The sequence below is a fragment of the Balaenoptera physalus genome (genome assembly GCF_965194825.1).
Source record: "Balaenoptera physalus genome assembly, chromosome: 4".
Taxonomy (NCBI): Eukaryota; Metazoa; Chordata; class Mammalia; order Artiodactyla; family Balaenopteridae; genus Balaenoptera; species Balaenoptera physalus.
Genome location: NC_138891.1, coordinates 90,636,741 through 90,656,089, shown reverse-complemented (window position 1 = coordinate 90,656,089; position 19,349 = coordinate 90,636,741). Strand labels below are relative to the sequence as shown.

The 19,349-nt window shown below is 35.3% G+C and overlaps 1 protein-coding gene and 1 long non-coding RNA gene across 11 annotated transcripts in view; one reads left to right on the top strand and one right to left on the bottom strand.

The window, feature by feature from the left end:
* Positions 1-19,349, bottom strand: part of LOC309660141 — a 106,017-nt gene that overhangs the window by 14,191 nt on the left and 72,477 nt on the right. The window lies entirely within an intron of this gene.
* The window catches only part of DZIP3 (DAZ interacting zinc finger protein 3), a 115,330-nt gene that overhangs the window by 77,358 nt on the left and 18,623 nt on the right, over positions 1-19,349 (top strand). For 9 of the 10 annotated variants that reach the window (XR_014263074.1, XM_082460307.1, XM_082460314.1 and 6 more), the window contains 7 exons: positions 4,851-5,016; positions 6,513-6,608; positions 6,758-6,885; positions 12,976-13,044; positions 15,486-15,582; positions 17,471-17,574; positions 19,037-19,124. Coding sequence is in view for 9 of the 10 variants with exons in the window: in XM_082460307.1 (XP_082316433.1) it covers positions 4,851-5,016; positions 6,513-6,608; positions 6,758-6,885; positions 12,976-13,044; positions 15,486-15,582; positions 17,471-17,574; positions 19,037-19,124 (748 nt within the window). In the remaining variant the exon portion in view is untranslated. The remainder of the gene's footprint in view (positions 1-4,850; positions 5,017-6,512; positions 6,609-6,757; positions 6,886-12,975; positions 13,045-15,485; positions 15,583-17,470; positions 17,575-19,036; positions 19,125-19,349) is intronic. The other variant, XM_082460313.1, reaches the window with a different exon arrangement.

Here is a 19,349-nt window from a genome sequence, read left to right as displayed (position 1 = left end):
TATTTTATTCTTTTGGTTGCAATGGTAAATGGGAGTGTTTCCTTAATTTCTCTTTCAGATTTTTCATCATTAGTGTATAGGAATGCAAGAGGTTTCTGTGCATAAATTTTGTATCCTGCAACTTTACCAAATTCACTGATTAGCTCTAGTAGTTTTCTGGTGACATCTTTAGGATTCTCTATGTATAGTATCATGTCATCTGCAAACAGTGACAGTTTTACTTCTTTTCAAATTTGTATTCCTTTTATTTCTTTTTCTTCTCTGATTGCCGTAGCTAGGACTTCCAAAACTATGTTGAATAATAGTGGTGAGAGTGGACATCCTTGTCTTGATCCTGTTCTTATAGGAAACGGTTTCAGTTTTTAACCATTGAGAACGATGTTGGCTGTGGGTTTGTCATATATGGCTTTTATTATGTTGAGGTAGGTTCCCTCTATGCCCACTTTCTGGAGAGTTTTTTTCACAAATGGGTGTTGAATTTTGTCAAAAGCTTTTTCTGCATCTATTGAGATGATCATATGGTTTTTCTTCTTTAATTTGTTAATATGGTGTATCATATTGATTGATTTGCTTATATTGAAGAATCCTTGCATCCCTGGGATAAATCCCACTTGATCGTGGTGTATGATCCTTTTAATGTGTTGTTGGATTCTGTTTGCTAGTATTTTGTTGAGGATTTTTGCATCTATATTCATCAGTGATATTGGTCTGTGATTTTCTTTTTTGTAGTATCTTTATCTGGTTTTGGTATCAGGGTGATGGTGGCCTCATAGAATGAGTTTGGGAGTGTTCCTTCCTCTGCAATTTTTTGGAAGAGTTTGAGAATGATGAGTGTTAGCTCTTCTCTAAATGTTTGATAGAATTCACCTGTGAAGCCATCTGGTCCTGGACTTTTGTTTGTTGGAAGATTTTAAATCACAGTTTCAATTTCGTTCCTTGTGATTTGTCTGTTCATATTTTCTACTTCTTCCTGGTTCAGTCTTGGAAGTTTATACCTTTCTAAGAATTTGTCCATTTCTTCCAGGTTGTCCATTTTATTGGCATAGAGTTGCTTTTAGTAGTCTCTTAGGATGCCTGCACCGCAGACATCTGCGGTGTCTGTTGTAACTTCTCCTTTTTCATTTCTAATTCTATTGAATTGATTCCTCTCCCTCTTGATGAGTCTGGCTAATGGTTTATCAATTTTGTTTATCTTCTCGAAGAACCAGCTTTTAGTTTTATTGATCTTTGCTGTTGTTTTCTTTGTTTGTATTTCATTTATTTCTGCTCTGATCTTTATGATTTCTTTCCTTCTACTAACTTTGGGTTTTGTTTGTTCTTCTTTCTCTAGTTCTTTAGGTGTAAGGTTAGGTTTTTTATTTGAGATTTTTCTTGTTTCTTGAGGTAGGCTTGTAAAGCTATAAACTTCCCTCTTAGAACTGCTTTTGCTGCATCCCATAGGTTTTGGAACGTTGTGTTTTCATTGTCATTTTCTCTAGGTATTTTTTTATTTCCTCTTTGATTTCTTCAGTGATCTCTTGGTTATTTGTAATGTATTGTTTAGCCTCCATGTGTTTGTGTTTTTTACGTTTTTTTTCCCTGTAATTGATTTCTAATCTCATAGCATTGTGGTCATAAAAGATGTTTGATATGATTTCAATTTTCTTAAATTTACTGAGGCTTGATTTGGGGCCCAAGATGTAATCAATCCTGGAGAATGTTCCGTGTGCACTTGAGAAGAAAGTGTAATCTGCTGTTTTTGGGTGGAATGTTCTATAAATATCAATTAAATCTATGTGGTCTATTGTGTCATTTAAAGCTTGTGTTTCCCTATTAATTTTCTGTTTGGAAGATCTGTCCATTGGTGTAAGTGAGGTGTTAAAGTCCCCCACTATTATTGTGTTACTGTCGATTTCTTCTTTTATAGCTGTTAGCAGTTGCTTTATGTATTGAGGTGCTCCTATGTTGGGTGCCTATATATTTATAATTGTTATATCTTCTCCTTGGATTGATCCCTTGATCATCTGTAGTGTCCTTCCTTGTCTCTTGTAACATTCTTTATTTTAAAGTCTATTTTATCTGATATAAGTATTGCTACTCCAGCTTTTCTTTGATTTCCATTTGCATGGAATATCTTTTTCCATCCCCTCACTTTCAGTCTGTATGTGTCCCTAGGTCTGAAGTGGGTCTCTTGTAGACAGCATATATATGGGTCTTGTTTTTGTGTCCATTCAGTGATCCTGTGTCTTTTGGTTGGAGCATTTAATCCATTTACATTTAAGGTAATTATTGATATGTATGTTCCTATTACCATTTTCTTAATTGTTTTGGGTTTTTTTTTATAGGTCCTTTTCTTCTCTTGTGTCTCCCACTTAGAGAAGTTCTTTTAGCATTTGTTGTAGAGCTGGTTTGGTGGTGCTGAATTCTCTTAGCTTTTGCTTGTCTGTGAAGCTTTTGATTTCTCTGTCAAATCTGAATGAGATCCTTGCTGGCTAGAGTAATCTTGGTTGTAGGTTCTTCCCTTTCATCACTTTAAATATATCATGCTGCTCCCTTCTGGCTTGTAGAGTTTCTGCTGAGAAATCAGCTGTTAACCTTATGGGAGTTCCCTTGTATGTTATTTGTCATTTTTCCCTTGCTGCTTTCAATAGTTTTTCTTTGTCTTTAATTTTTGCAAATTTGAGTACTCTGTGTCTTGGCATGTTTCTCCTTGGGTTTATCCTGTATGGGACTCTCTGCGCTTCCTGCACTTGTGGCTATTTCCTTTTCCATGTTAGGGAAGTTTTTGACTATAATCTCTTCAAATATTTTCTCGGGTCCTTTCTCTCTCTTCTCCTTCTGGGACCTCTATAATGCGAATGTTGTTGCATTTAATGTTGTCCCAGAGGTCTCTCAAGCTGTCTTCATTTCTTTTCATTCTTTTTTCTTTACTCTGTTCCACAGCAGTGAATTCCACCATTCTGTCTTCCAGGTCACTTATCCTTTCTTCTGCCCCAGTTATTCTGCTATTGATTCCTTCTAGTGTGTTTTTCATTTCAGTTATTGTATTGTTCATCTGTGTTTGTTTGTTCTTTAATTCTTCTATGTCTTTGTTAAACATTTCTTGCATCTTCTCAATGTTTGCCTCCATTCTTTTTCCGAGGTCCTGGATCATCTTCACTATCATTATTCTGAATTCTTTTTCTGGAAGGTTACCTATCTCCACTTCATTTAGTTGTTTTTCTGGTATTTTATCTTGTTCCTTCATCTGGTACATAGCCCTCTGCCTTTTCACCTTGTCTATCTTTCTGTGAATGTGGTTTTTGTTCCACAGGCTGCAGGATTGTAGTTCTTCTTGCTTCTGCTTTCTTCCCTCTCCGATAGTTTTTTTGTGTGTGTGTTTTTTCATGCTGTATCTAGATACCATAAAAATAACTTACTAAAGAATGAAACAATATTATCAGTCATTTGGCTCATTTTGACTTACAGCATAGACCCAAACCTGGATGATCATCAAATCATGCAGTGAGCTTTGTTTTTAAATGAGAATTTTCAAATACACACAAAAGTAAAGAGAATAATATATCTACATTAGTATGTATACCTATCATCCTGATTTGACAGTTATCACTGTTCTTCCACATTTGCTTCATTCTTCCCTTAACATTTTGTCCTTTTTTGAATGTTTTCATTCCCAAACATCATATAATTTTACCTCTACATGATTCAGTTTGCATCTCTTTAATAAGAGATGAATATTTTCCTATATTATATCACAATGCTATTATCATAATTTAAAAATTTAGGAATAATCTTTTGGAGCTTTTCAAAACTACAGATTCATATTTTTACAGTGTTGGGGTGTCAGAAAAATGTAATTTTTTAACAGGTTTTTAAGCAGTATGGAAAACTGATTGGGTTTTGGAACTGTGGTCTACACAAGCAGTTTATTTCATTGAACTTTCCAAAATATTTGAGTCAGTCTAGAATACTTCAGTGATACCTAATGACTGTTTTATAGTGTTTTACAAGTTATTCTATAAGCGTTAGATGTCATTTTTTTTCTAGGTCTCAGTGGCCTAAAATAAGTACTAATGCATCCTGGAGTTATCTATTTTCTTTCTAATAATAAAATAAAAATAATTTTCTTTCACTTATAAAGTTAAGTAATATATATCATGCTATAAGTAAAAGTACTATTTCTTGTTATTGTTCAATGAGATTAGGAAGGAAATTCATAGCTACTAAATAGTGGGCCAACTGAAAGGATAGTAGTATGCTTTTAAATTTTAGACATAGGTATAAAATGAGTTAATTGCCATTGTACATGTAATATTTTCATTGTTTTCTCAGTGGTTCCTAGTTACTGAAATTCATTATCACTACAGTTTTTTTTAAAAGTCCTGTTACAAAAGAAACCTCCATTTTAAATCTACTTTATATTGCTGTTTGCAGCCCTTTATTTAAATGTACATGGGACCTAAGCACTGAAGTTGATTAAACCAACCTACTTGTCAAGAATGATGTGATGATTAAATAATATAGCAGATGTAGACATGCTTGTCAATATTTCCCAAAGTATTGTTTCTCAAAGTAACTGATGTTAATAGTTATAATTTGAAAAATGAACTCCATGGTCTGATAGTTCTTAAAAACACTACTATGAACAGAATAGGCACCTCAGTTGAGTGCTATCTGAAATATGCTAAAATTCATTGTGAATCTTCAAAAGAAATACATAGTATGAGCACTGTCCAAACTTTCTTTGACTATGAGCCCTTCTGATCTGAGCATCTCATGAGACCAGTACAATATTAATTTGGGAAATAATGTCTTAGATGAAAAGCACTATACAATTATAAAAGATCACATTGATTATGTCACCACTATAGCCCAAATATGATAGGTAAGGAAGAGCAGTTGAAGAAAGAACAAGCAAATCTGTACTCAATCAGTGGATTTATGAAAGATGATGCAAGTGATATTCAAGAAGATTCTGCAACTGAAGACAAGTTCTATAGCCTGGATGAACTGCATATTCTGGACATGATAGAGCAGGTAAGCCTGATTTGAGAGGATACAGCCCTGCTTCCTTCTTCCAGAACAATTGTTATCCATTTTTTCCTCATGACTCTTTGAACAGCATGTTAACCTAGTGGTTTATGTTGTGTTTCTGAGGAAAAAGAAAAAACAGGAAAGGAGGGACAGAGGGATGGCTGACATAAAAAAGAACCCTAGGAACTGGAAACTTTTCACTTTAGTCCTCAGACCATTTCTTGGTTTTAAGTATTGGGCAGAGTTGATTACAAATGCATTCCTTATAAAGAGTTTTCAAATACCACAAGGAAGAAAAAAATACCCTGGCATAATCCCATTGGATTAAATTTCATGAGAAAAATAGTTTTATAAAACAAAGCTACTTTCATTTTTCAAAAAGTTAAACCTTTTTGTTACCATGAAATATCTACAAAAAATATTAACGAACAACAATTTTTTGGTTCCTTTCCTGGTGGTAGTCAGTGCTGGGAATGACATACTTATATATGAAGGTGCATATGAACATGATTTAAATGCTCAACAGAGCACTTAGTGAGACAAAATGTATAGAAAGCTTTTTTTTTAAAAAACCACTTGCTTAACCTACCCATGAGAATTCTATACTGAGGTAATATATGATAACCTGTTCCATGGTTTAAGTATAATAATATATAATATATAGTAATGTTGATATCTAAGGATACAGTTAGTACAAACAATTCCCTGGCTGATAGTACATTAGTATAATTGTCATGCCTTTTTGTCTCCTTTCTAATTAAAATATATACATATATTTTAACTGAAATGACATATTCTAAGCTTTGGATGTCACACTAAAGTTTAAATGTGGGGCCTTTGGTTTTCATCCAACAGCTATAAGAACTCAAAAAATAGAATGAAAATGTCACATAGCTTTAGAAAAATGTTTACTCATTCATTTATTCAAAAAACACTTAGCACTTACTTTGGGTCAAGAGCTGTGCTAAGACATTGTCCCTGTGATCACAGTGTTTATAATCCAGTCGAGAAGTTGAACATTAACCTAAGGTGATAATTACTAAGGTAATAATTAAGTAGTTTAGCAGTTAAGATTGCCTGAGTTTAGAATTCTGGCTCCTTCACTTACTGTGTGACCTTGGGCAAGTTACTCAGTTTTATCATCTCTAAAGTAGGATTAGTGAGTGCCTACCTCATATGGTTTTTATGACAATATAAGCATTACAAAAAATGCTTTAAAAATGGTAAGCATACAGATAACATTATTCAGTAGTAGCAGCAGTAGACAAGTAACTATGGTATTGTTTAGTGAATGCTGTAATTGGAGAGAGGTAGGCTTATTTAAACTAATCAGAGAAGTGATATTTGCATTGAAACCTATAATGCATGAGTATGAGTTAGACAGCAACTTAAATCCCCTTTAAATAACAATAATAGTAGTGTTTTTCCTTTAAATTTCTATAATATTAGTGCTTTTTTAAAGAGGAAAATAAAGCATGAATATTCCATTTGCTCAATAGGGCTCAACCAACAAGGTAACTACAGAATATGGAGAAACTGAGAAGCAAAAGCTTGCTCGACAACGGCAGCTTTGTAAATTGCACTATCAGTGTGAAGTAAGTATTTTTGCCATTATATCTGAGGCAAGTTAGAGGTACTTCAGATGTTCAATTTAATGGTGTATATTTTTAAAGAGTCCAGTTTTTTCTTTAAATTTCTGGTGGCTTGAACAGAATTAACTGAAATAACATTTTTCATTGATCAGGATTTCAAAAGACAATTGAAAACAGTGACTTTTCGGTGGCAAGAAAACCAAACACAGATTAAAAAGAAAGATAAAATCATCTCATCTCTTAACCAACAAGTGGCTTTTGGAATCAATAAGGTGTCCAAGTAAGTGCAAATCTGTTGATAGAAGAAAATTCTGGGTTTGCTCCATTATGAACAGTATCCTTTAAAAGATAATCCCTATGTAGCCACTAGGTGGCATTGTGACTGCACATTAGGAACTGCCAACCACAGGACTGCAATTGCTTAAAAACCCACTATATTTTGCCTTGCCAGCTGGATTGAGAAATAAGCAACTGCTCACTCTATATATCAAGCTTTTCATGTATTGGCTGAATAAGTGTGAAGATAATAGAATTACATGAGAATGATAATTAGCTTTCAGGTCATGACTCTAATTTGTAAAAATGTGACTAATGATTGGCTGTTTCTTTATAGCATATGGTAAGTACATTCCTCAAAGACATCACTGACTCACTTTCATACCTTTTAATGTTGGTTTCTGAGAGTATTTGTGTTCTAAGCGCAATAGATTGGAAACAAATCAAATTCCTGGAGAATCTTTTCACCCCATCAATCTCATTTCTCTTAAAACCTCAAGTATTAAAAATGCCTGAGACTAAAACTTCTGATTTAATAGGGAAAAATGAGTATCCTGCTCCATTCTGTTTATACTAACCACTGCCTCAAACCATTTTGAAGTGAAATAGTAATATAATTTGTGACACATTATTTTAATAAATAGTAATACCACAAAATACCAGTCATCTGTGATTCTAATTTGAAATCCACTGCAGTTCCTAGACTGCTAATAGGGAAAATAGACAGATTCTAGGGAATATCTTAGTGTAAGGAGTCCAAGATGTCAGTAGTAAAATTGGAGAAATATTAGGCAGAGATTTTGGTCTTAAATTTTCTCCCACATAACATTTCATCCAACCTGAACGGGTTTTTAGGAAGAACAGGATGCCATAGCTCTGGCAACATGGTATCAGTTGCAAACACTTTCAGGTTTGTGGACCTAAAATAGCTTGGACAAATTAAACTGACTGAAATCACTTAAGAACCCACACTTCAGTATTCAAAATTTTGTCTTTTAGCCTGAAAGACAATGACCAATCCATAAATATGTTATATAGTATCAGAGATCAGAAAAGTAATGCCATCCATGCAGATGAGCTGCCTCTCTCCTTTGCTATCTGAGATATCCCTCTTCAACTCTGATACCTTACCCAGACTCCCTTGTATGCTTGAGATTACAAACAGACCGCTTTAGGGAATGCATATGTCTTCACACAAGGAACATTCAGTGCTGAACATTCACCAAACTTTTATCAAGTTTCCACAGTGTGTGAAGAATTATGTAAGGCACATGTAAAGGATACCAAGACATATCAGACATTAACTGTGAGCTAGTGGAAAGTATAGATTAATATGAGAGGATTAAAATTACATATAACAGAGGGACCTCCAGTTCCACCAAAATGTAGTAGCTTTGTTACTTGCAAGTCTTCCTTCTTACAACTTAAACACCCTGGATAGAACACAACAAACCTAGGAAGACTCTGAAAGGTAGAATGAAGCAGACTGTCTAGAAACCTTGGAACTTGAAAGAATGATATGACAGTGATTTTTTAAAAATTGCCTCCCATGTATCCTAGACAGGGCACTGCAGAAACCTCCAACATGCAACTGTCAGTAAGCACAGGGTAGGGGGGCACTAAAGTGCCAAGAAAAGTCTGTTCCCTTTAGCCAGAGGATCAGGGAAAGGAAGATATAATAACATGAAACCTTTTTGGCACTACCCACCTACTCCAGCCAAACACCACTAGACCCACACCACCCCTTGGACACAGGTACTGCACTCTGACAAAAGATGGCAGAAATCAGATTCCCTTGCTGGGGTAGCAATACTGAGCAGGCAGCTAATCTTCCATTCCTCACCAAGTGGAAGCAAGGGGTGCTCCAGTTTCTCTGCCAGGATAGCATCAATATGGTCCAGCTGCGAGCTAAGCCTCTACCTCTACCTAGCATCAACGAGACTTAACAAAGTGATCCAAGGTGGGACTAGTCAATACTAGGTTTTATTCCTACTCTCATGGGGAGCTGAATCTCCACCCTGGGACCAGGTGGTACTCCATTTCCCCTGCTTTCCCCAGCTGGTGCCAGAGGCACCCAACAGGGAGCTCCTGCCTCTCTCTACCGTATAGCAGCAAAGCAGTGTGAGTCAGCCCTTCTACACTTCACTTGAAGTAAGAAAAGATCAATACCAGTAGACTATGTATGCATATTGTAATACCTAGTGCAACCACTAAGAAAGCTGCATAAAGAGATATACTCAAAAACACTATAAATAAACTAAGATGGAATCTTAAAAAATGTTCATGTAACCCACAAGAAAGTAAGAAAAGAGAAACAGAGGAAACAAACAGAAAACAAATAATAAAATGGCAGACTTAAGCCCTAACATATCAATAATTACCTTAAATATAAATGGTCTAAATATATCAATTAAAAGACAGAGACTAGAAGAATAGATTTTAAAAACAAAACAAAAAAAAATGTGATCCAACAATATGCTGTTTACAGGAAATACATTTCAGTTTCAACAACATAAGTAGGTTGAAAATAAAAGGATGGTAAAATATATACCATGTAAACATTAATCAATAAAGAAGGAGTGGCTATATTAATATCAGATAAAATGGACTTCAGAGGAAAGAAAACTGGAGACAAAGAGGGACGTTACATAATGATAAAAGGATCAGTCCACCGGGAAGACATAAGAACCTAAAGGTGTACATACCAAACAACAGAGCCTCAAAATATATGAAGCAAAATCGGACAGAACTGAAAGAAGAAATAGAAGACCTCTACAACACCATCAAGCAACAGGATCTGATTGATATTTATAGAACACTTCACCAGACAATAACAGAATACATATGCTTTCAAGTACCCACAGGAAATATACCAAGATAAACTATTTTCTGGGCCATAAAGCAAACCTCAACAAATTTAAAAGAATTGAAATCATGAAAAGCATGTCTCAGATCACAGTGGAAACAAACTAGAAATCACTAACAGAAATATAACAGGAAAATCTGCAAACCCATGGAAACTACACAATATACTTCTAATTAATTCATGAGTCAAAGAAGAGGTCTCAAGGGAAATAAAAATACGTTGAATTGAATTAACATAAAATACAATATGTCAAAGTTTGTGGGACACAGCTAAAGCAGTTCTGAGATTTATAGCACTAAATGTGCACATTAGAAAAGGGGAGAAGTCTCAAATGTATAATACAATACAAGCTCCCACCTCAAGAACCCAGAAGAAGAAAAGCAGAATGACCCAAAACAAGCAGAAGGATGGAAATAATAAAGATTGGAAATATTGAAATTGGAAACAGCAAAAGCAGTAGAGAAAATCCATGAAACAAAGAGCTGTTTCTTGGAAAATATCCATGCAACTGACAAACCTCTAGCAAACCTGACAAAAAAAGAGAAGACACAATTTACCACCCTCAGGAATGAAATGATGATATCACTACAGACCCTGCCGACATCAGAGAATTGTGCTGAGTGAAAAAAACCAATCCCCAAAGCTTATATACTATATTATTCCATTTCTGTAACATTCTTGAAATGACAAAATTTCAAATAGTTCAAAAATGACAAAGTGATAAAAATGGAAAATAGATTAGATTAGTGGTCCCAAGGTTTTAAGGAAGAGATGGAAGAGGGAGGGAAGTGGCTGTGGCTATAAAAGGGCAAAATAAGGGGTCCTTGTGGTGATAAAATTGTTCACTATCTTTAACTGTATCACTGACAACATCCTGGGTTATTATACTGTCGTTTTGCAAGATGTTGCATTGGGGAAATGTGGATAAAGGGTACATGGGATCTGTCTGTATCATTTCTTACACCTGCATGTGAATCTATGTTTATCTGAAAAAGCTTAACTTTTTGAAAAAGTGCATATAAATAACTGTCAAATGGAGCTATATTTAATAGGGATATTGTGGGGTAAAAAGAGTACTTTTGATGTTGAGGTAAGGAAGAACTTCATTGAAGACATAGTGTTGTACCTAAGCTAGGTAGTACATAGGGTGAGATGGGAGAAAAGACAGAGGGCATTAAGACCAGAGAGGAAAGCATGAATGTTGCGTGTATTGTCATACAAGCTTTTGAGCCTTTCTTTGTTTAATTCACCTGGTCATGTCCCAAGAGCATGTGATAAAAATTTAAATATTCTTTCATTGTAAAATGTTGATTTCTTTCATCTTAGAACATCTTGTTTATTTGGAAGCAAAAACATCTTTTTTCTTTGGCCTAATTCAATGCCAATACTTCAGTAAATGTTTGGTAAATATGTTGATGATAATTGCAGTGTTAATAAAGAAGACATACAAAAATGACATATTTTGCACAAATTATAATACTTAATAAATGTTAAGAAACTGCTGTCCGTAAAATTTATATAGTAAACTTCATAGCCAGCCAGAGTAAGCTTGAGAACTTTAGATATTTTAGAGAACAAAATCTAATCCCACCCTGTCATGGTTTTCATGAGAAAAATAGGACTAACTAGTTATGACTACCTGAACATATATAGCTGGTTCATATATGAGCAGGATGATAGGAACTATGCCTACCTTATCCTCTGTTACTTAAGAATCCAGGTCTTCTGAATTCCCGATCAGCTTTGTCAGTTCTTATCACCCACTCTAAACTAGAGCTGGGTAAAATAATGAAAAGTAATGGAAGTATACATGGGAAAGAAAGATGTCAGTCTTAGAAATCTTACAACTTACTTTTCAATTCTCTCTACATACTCCTGTAGAGTATACAGTAACAAAGCTTGTATTTCTTATTCTTTACTCAAGAACATGATCTCTTTTGTATCTAAAGAGACCTGGTTTCTTTTCATTGCATTTATCAGTCCAATACAACATTCATCGTAAGTCTCCACAGCTTCCAAGAAGCTTAAACGTAAGTAGGTGGTCTCTGAAATCTAGTGGTGAGCAATCCAGCCAACATGTAACATCACTGTTTTAAGGCTTTATCATTCCATAGTTTATGTAAACCAAAACTCATATGTATCCCAAGTGTCTGAACATATCAGAGACTTAAAGAGAAATGTGCTTTTGCTATAAATCTCTTCATATTGAAGCAGATTAACAGGTGGTAAAGAAAAATGCAGCACAAGGGAGGAACATCAAAAATGGTATGTGAATATATGTCAACCCCAAAAGTATTACTTTGCATTTATTTTAAATTTTTTTTGCATGTCGGTTATTAAGCTAATCATGGGTTATGTTTTCTGATGTATACAAAATTTTTACCCAATCTTCTGTTGATCAGGTCATGTGAGTAACTCCCTGTTATAATTTATAGTTTTTTTAAAAAAAATAAGTTTATTTATTTATTTTTGCATGTGTTGGGTCTTCGTTTCTGTGCGAGGGCTTTCTCTAGTTGTGGCGAGCAGGGGCCACTCTTCATCGCGGTGCGCGGGCCTCTCTTGTTGCGTAGCACAGGCTCCAGACACGCAGGCTCAGTTGTTGTGGCTCATGGGCCTAGTTGCTCCGCGGCATGTGGGATCTTCCCAGACCAGGGCTCGAACCTGTGTCCCCTTCATTGGCAGGCAGATTCTCAACCACTGTGCCACCAGGGAAGCCCCATAATTTATAGTTTTAATTAAAATTCTTATTTGTACACAGCCTCATTGCTTCTGTATTTAAGATCTGATTTCTTTCAGAACTTAAGTCTTTAATAGTTTGCATGACTTGATATACTATCTCTTTAAGGAATTTGAAGTTCTCAATCCCACCATAGGCCTAGAACATCACAAGATGCCATCTCTGTTTTCTAGTGGGTAAACTGAAGAACAAAGAGCTAAAGTCATTTTTCTGAGTCATTGAGCTGGGGATACGATATAACTTCAGTTTGGCTTTCTAATTTTCAGGGTTAGAACTTAGTTCTTTCTTTGTAAAGTCAGTAAATCGGACATCAGACGCAAGAAAGATAAATCTTAGAAGAATAAGGTAGAGGAGTCCAGTTATTTTCAGGCTCAAGATTCATGGCCCAAAATGGACATACTTAGTCTCTCCTCAGCTACAAGTAGAGTTGTTCTGACTGTTAATGATAAGTAATTTCTAACATTTTATGGCGTTCTTTCTTCTTTTCTTAGATTACAGCGTCAGAGCCATGCTAAAGATAATGAAATCAAGAACCTTAAAGAGCAACTTTCTATGAAAAGGTAACAAACAGCTGTTGCTTAGGTTGAGTGCACCCCCTCTGAAACTCTGTGGATTCCACTCAGCATATTCTGGCTAAGGTGGCCATATAACTTGTCATCCAAACTGGGGCACTTTTGAGCATGATACTGAGCAGTATTAATAATTACACTGGGACAACAGATAAAAGCTGGAAGTGTCCTAGGCAAATAGGGAGGAATGTTCACCTTGCCTGTGGCCCTGGAAAACTGCTGAGAGTGATTAAATCAGCAAAGTTATGGTGCCACAACAAACTACTGTCAGGAACTAGGGCTTATGAATTCTTTTTTCTTTACTGTAATCAATACTACTAGGTGTGACTGCTTTATGAAACTGGGTAAGTTTTGTTCTGATTTACATATTTTTTATAATAGCTGTTTTGAGATCTAATTCATATAGAATAGAATTCACCCTGTTAAAGCATACTATTCCTTGGTTTGTAGTATATGTACAGAGGTGTACAACCATCATCACTATCTAATTCCAGAACATTTTTCTCACCCTAAAAAGAAACCCTGGGTCCATTAGAAGTCACTCCCCATTCTCTTGTCCCCCAGCTTCTGGGAACCACTAGTCTATTTTTTTGTCTCTGTGGATTTACTTATTCTGGACATTTCATATAAAAGGAATCATATAATATGTGGCCTCTTTTGATTAACTTCTTTCACTTAACATAATGTTTTCAAGGTTCATCTGTGTTTTAACATGTATCAGTACTCATTCCTTTTTATGGACAAATAATATTCCATTGTACGGATATACCACACTTTGCTTACCTTTTCATCAGTTGATGGACATTTGGTTTGTGTCCATTTTTTGGCTGTTATGAATAAGGCTGGTATGAACATTTGTCTACAAATTTTTGTGTGGACATATGATTTCAATTCTCTTGGGTATATACCTAAGAGTAGAATTGCTGAGACATGCAGTAAACTCTGTTTAACTTTTGGAGGAACTGCCAAACTGTTTTCCAAGTGACTGCACCATTTTATAATCCCAGCAGGAATGGATGAGTGTTCTAATTCTCCACATTCTCACCAAGACTTATTATGTTATCGGTCTTTATTTCACCCATTGTAGTGTTTGTAACGTGGTATGTCTTTTTGGTTTTGATTTGCATTTTCCTAATAATTAATTATGTTGAGTATCTTTTCATGTGCTTATTGGCTATTTGTGTATCTACTTGGAGAAATGTCCATTTACTTCCTTTGACTATTTTTAATATTGGATTGTTTCTCTTTTAACTATTGAGCTTTAAGAGTTTTTTGTATATTCTGGATACAAGTTCCTTGTCAGATACAGGATTTTCGAATATTTTCTTCCATTCTGTGGGTTGTCTTTTCACTTTCTTGATCATGTCCTTAGAAGCACAGTTGATTTTGATGAAGTCCAATTTATCTATTTTTTTCTCTCGTAGGCAAGTTTTGCACGGTATTCAGTGGCATCATAATTCCTTTTTGTTGACTCCTTGAATATTTTATAATTTTTCCCCTTAAAATAATCTGGCCTTATTGATATTAACAACATATTGTCTTATCAGGCTTCTCATCAATGTTTGTCAGGTACTCAAGCATCCAGCTGTTTCTAATAATAAAACATTGAGGAAAGCTTTTGTGAAAGTCCTTATTACAAAAATGTTATACGTCCAATTAATTGCTTTCATTAGAAACATAATTTGGTTTGTATGCTCTAGCGTTCTGGGGCTCAAGTGTAGGAAGCTGAAATGGAATAGGAAAAAGAGAAACCTCATACGTAGCCATTTTCCATAATGTCCTTCATAAAAAATATCTTTATCATCATCTTCTCTCCTTCTCAAGCTATGGGAATTGTTTTCATTCTAAGGTACTGAATGTGAGCGCTGAGATAAACAGTAAAATATTTTAATACGGTGACTTAGCTTTATGACAGAGATAATAAAAACTTTTGTGGTTGCTATTGTTAGGACACAAAAAGGCTTGTAGAAACTTTATTTTATGTAAAATTTATTAATAACAATAGCTAACATTTATTTAGTACTTAGTACGTGCCAAACACAAAGTGCTTTATGTATATTATCTGAATGAATTTTCACAACTCTTTGAGGTAAGTAATATAATTTTCTCCATTTTTATATGTGAGGAAACTGAGGTATAGAGAAGTAACTTTCCCATGGTTTCACATTTAATAAGTTGTGGAGGTCAGATTCATCTTCAGACAACTTGATTTCAGAACCAAAGTTTAAATGACAACTTTAAACCCTCCACATTCATGATAGTAAAGGGTAACAGTAAGAGTTAAGTAATGTCTTCTATTGCTTTTATATGCTGTATACTTTCCAGGAAATCATCTCCTATTCATTGAATAGCTTGTATCTGTCTGCCTCCTGAATAAGGTTGAAAAGTCTGTCCTTGCTGCAGTGTTACTGACTCTTTATCATATATTTCAGATCTCAGTGGGAAATGGAGAAGCATAATATGGAAAGCACAATTAAAACATACTTAAACAAACTGAATGCAGAAACTAGCAGAGCTTTAACAGCTGAGGTAAAAAAAAGAGGGAGAGAGAGATGGGGTTGAGGAGTGAAGTTTTACTTGTGTACTTGTATACTAAAGAATTTTTAAAAGATTGTTTTTTGAATAAACAGAATTAAGACATCTGAGGACCAGCCAGAAAAACACAGCTCAAACTCTTGTGCTTTTTTGACTTGTTGGCATTTTGTATATTTTTACTTGAAGATTGATGATCTTATGTTGTTTTCCCCCAAATGACTCCAAGAAATTGTTTTGCTTCAGTATGTATAGCAAATATAGACATCTTAGAAAATTCTCATTAATCCAGGTGACTAAGCCAGACTTCTAAGAATAACATTTCACTGCTGCCATAATATCTCCTTTCTTTGCTATTTAACTACATAGATCTTCCAAAAACACATACATACCATATATTCCAGTGTCGGAAACCAACTTAACTCTTCCCCCAGAAAGGCATCCAGTTTCTTCTAAGTTATTTTAGAACACCACAGCTAGGATCTCTCAAAAGAAATGTGATTGTATGTATGTATGTAATTTTTATTTATAGATAACCAAACTTGATATACAATAAAATTCAAATTTTTGGAGCACTCATTGACATTAAAAGCATTAGAAACCTTCTCACCTTTGTCATGGTAAGGTCTATTTTTTAGCAGAGGACTCTGGAATCCAGAGCTCAACAATCAACGGGTGATATCTGCACCAAAAATCCCTGGACAGTAAAGTAGTGGAGTATTAAATTTAACCGGAAAAAAAAAAGCTCAGATTACCTTAAGAGTTCAAGTTTGTAGACTTTGTTTTTCACTGCTTTTAATCAGAAAGTTCCTTTCTACTTCCATTATTAATTTTAGAAACACTTAATGCTGTCTAAGAGTATAATGAGCTATTTTCAGTGAATATTGAGTGATCAATAGGAAAAAACAGAGGCCAAATGACCATGCATCAATAATAGTTGGAAGGGATTCCCACTGTTGGAGAGACATCGGCCTAGATGACCTCCAAGGCCCATTTGGACAGCATAGTCCTGTATGGTCTGATTGTTTTCTTACTCCTTCATCAATTAAAAAAAAAATCAAATAGCAGGACTTCTTTTGAGTGTTCTTAAACACACTTGCTGCATAATAGAGTTATCTGAGAGCTTTTAAAAACGCCTTTTCAGGGCTTCCTTGGTGGCGCAGTGGTTAAGAATCCACCTGCCAATGCAGGGGACACGGGTTTGTGCCCTGGTCTGGGAAGATCCCACATGCCCCGGAGCAACTAAGCCCATGTGTCACAACTACTGAGCCTGCACTCTAGAGCCCATGAGCCATAACTACTGAGCTCACGTGCCACAACTACTGAAGCCCATACTCCTAGAACCCGTGCTCCACAACAAGAAAAGCCACCGCAATGAGAAGCCCGTGCACCGCAACGAAGAGTAGCCCCCACTCGCAGCAACTAGAGAAAGCCTGCACACAGCAACGAAGACCCAGCACAGCCAAAAATAAATAAATAAAATAAATGTTTATTTTAAAAAAATCAATAACATAAAAAGAAAAAGATATTCAGAAATTAAAAAAAAAAAAACGTTTCCCAGGCTATACCTAGTATCAATTAAATTAGAATCTCTGAACCCAAGTCATCATTTTTTTTAAGTTTCTGAGATGATTCCAGTGCATATGCAAGTATAAAAACTAATGTTCTAAAATGTTTCCCAACCCAGTAACTTTTGAATAAAAATATTAGAATTTCAGAATTGATCAAAGAGCTTTAAAATGTGTTTTGGGCAGGAAAGAAGCTCAGGTGCTGTTGGAAGAGATTGAAAAAAAATAACTAAATTTACTTGAAATGTTTGAGGAAAGAATGTGTTCATTTACAAGGACATCTTTAACTTCTTTCTCTTTCTCTCAAAAATCTGTAGGTATATTTCTTACAGTGTCGTAGAGATTTTGGTTTGCTTCATCTAGAGCAGACTGAAAAGGAATGCCTCAGTCAGCTTGCCAGGGCGACTCACATGGCAGCAAGGTAACCTCTCCCTCTTCCTTAATGTGTCTTGGTCTCTGAGGTACTCACAGGTGGCTCCAAGGTTGAACGTAGTCTGTTATGTGTTTTACATATATGACATCAGACTCTTTGGAGTGAAGAAGCCATTGTTTTTTTAAACCTCAAATGTCATTTAGTCACTTTGAGCTTTTACTTTGTTGCTCCTGCTGTAGCGCTGAGTAGGCTACTAAGTGCAGTAGTAGCTGATGGCAGATTTTTCCCCTCCTCAGCAATGAAACAGATCAAAAGTCTCAGTCAGAGACATGCTTGAAGACCAGATATTTACAAAACAAGGTGGATTCTAATTGGAAAACTTTTTTCTAATTTTTTTTTCTCTTAACGCTTGATTTTAAATACCTTTGGAAAAATACATTGAGGGAAAAAATCAGTATTAACACCTCAAACCGTGTTAAAGGCAGTTTCCTGCTGTGCTACAAATGAGTGGTTTTCAAATTTTAGGCAGGTTGCATGGGATTCTTCAGTTTATAATTTTATGGGGTACACCTTTGAACTTAAGGAATTAATTAGATTAAAATCTCTGGCACCAAGGCATCACTACTTTTAATGATTATTATTTTAATATAATCATCATTATTCTTCAATTCTAAAGAATCAGAATCTCTGATGTTTAACAAGATTCCCAGGAGATACTGATGTGCATTCATGTCAGGGAAGCACTGTTGTAAGTGATCAGTCTATCTTTGCTTGCTAAGGGGAGAAAGGATGCTCTATAAATTAGAATATTATCAAGCTTCTTTGTATGAGATGATCTCAGTGATAACTTGTTATGCTCTTTTGTGCCAGGTGATAGTGGGGTGGGGATGTTTTAACAGATAGAGCCTTTTGAAAGGCCACATGAAATCTCTCTTCTTGAGATGCCAGACCCTAAACACCTCAAAGCTGTTTTACTTAAGTCGTTTGATGGGCATGGTGGGCAGAGCTACTGTGTTTGTGCAATTTAGCATATCATAGAGACAACAATCTAATTCATCCTCGCAGAAGAGGTATTTCTTTCTGACTTTCCTTTCTATAGGGAATATCTTTTTCTAATTTGCAAAAGAGCCTGATAGGCCAACCGTGGCCCTGTGATGTCAGGGTTAACGTGAAGATAGTCCAAAACCTGCTTTCAGGATGTCAACATCTTTGAGAATGCTCCTGCGTTGGATGGCTAGGGCAGTTTCTCTGTGTGGCCTTCTGCCTCCCTTCTTCAGTGGAGGATTCCTATACAGAGGAATGTGTTTGTTTCCTAGTCCTTTTAAAAATTTTTGATAACAAGCCCTTCCATACAACTTTCTGCCCATTTGAGGTAATTGGTGATAGAGGTAATTTTGTTGTTGTTTTACTTTATCTATATACATGCTAGAGAACATAATAGAAATTTTTGGAAATCTAAGTGGCATATAAAAAGAAAGAACTTTCTCTTGTGTCTCCATTTCTATACCAGCAACCTAAAATCACTTCAGTTAAAGGCTGCAGTAGACAGTTGGAATGCCATTGTGACAGATGTTAGAAACAAGATTGCATTCCTCAGGGTAAGTCATGAAGTATTTAGAGTAAATTGACTGAATGGTGTAAGTGGTATATACTTAAAGAAACCATCTAACATTAAAAACAATTACTAGAGAAATTTAAGGAAGAACATGTTTTTTCATTGCAGTTATTAAAGTTTATGCCTTTTTGAGGTTTGAGACTGATTACTTCCACTGTAGTTGGTTGTAGATAACATCCTAGGCTCTTACATGTGGTCTTCTAGGTCC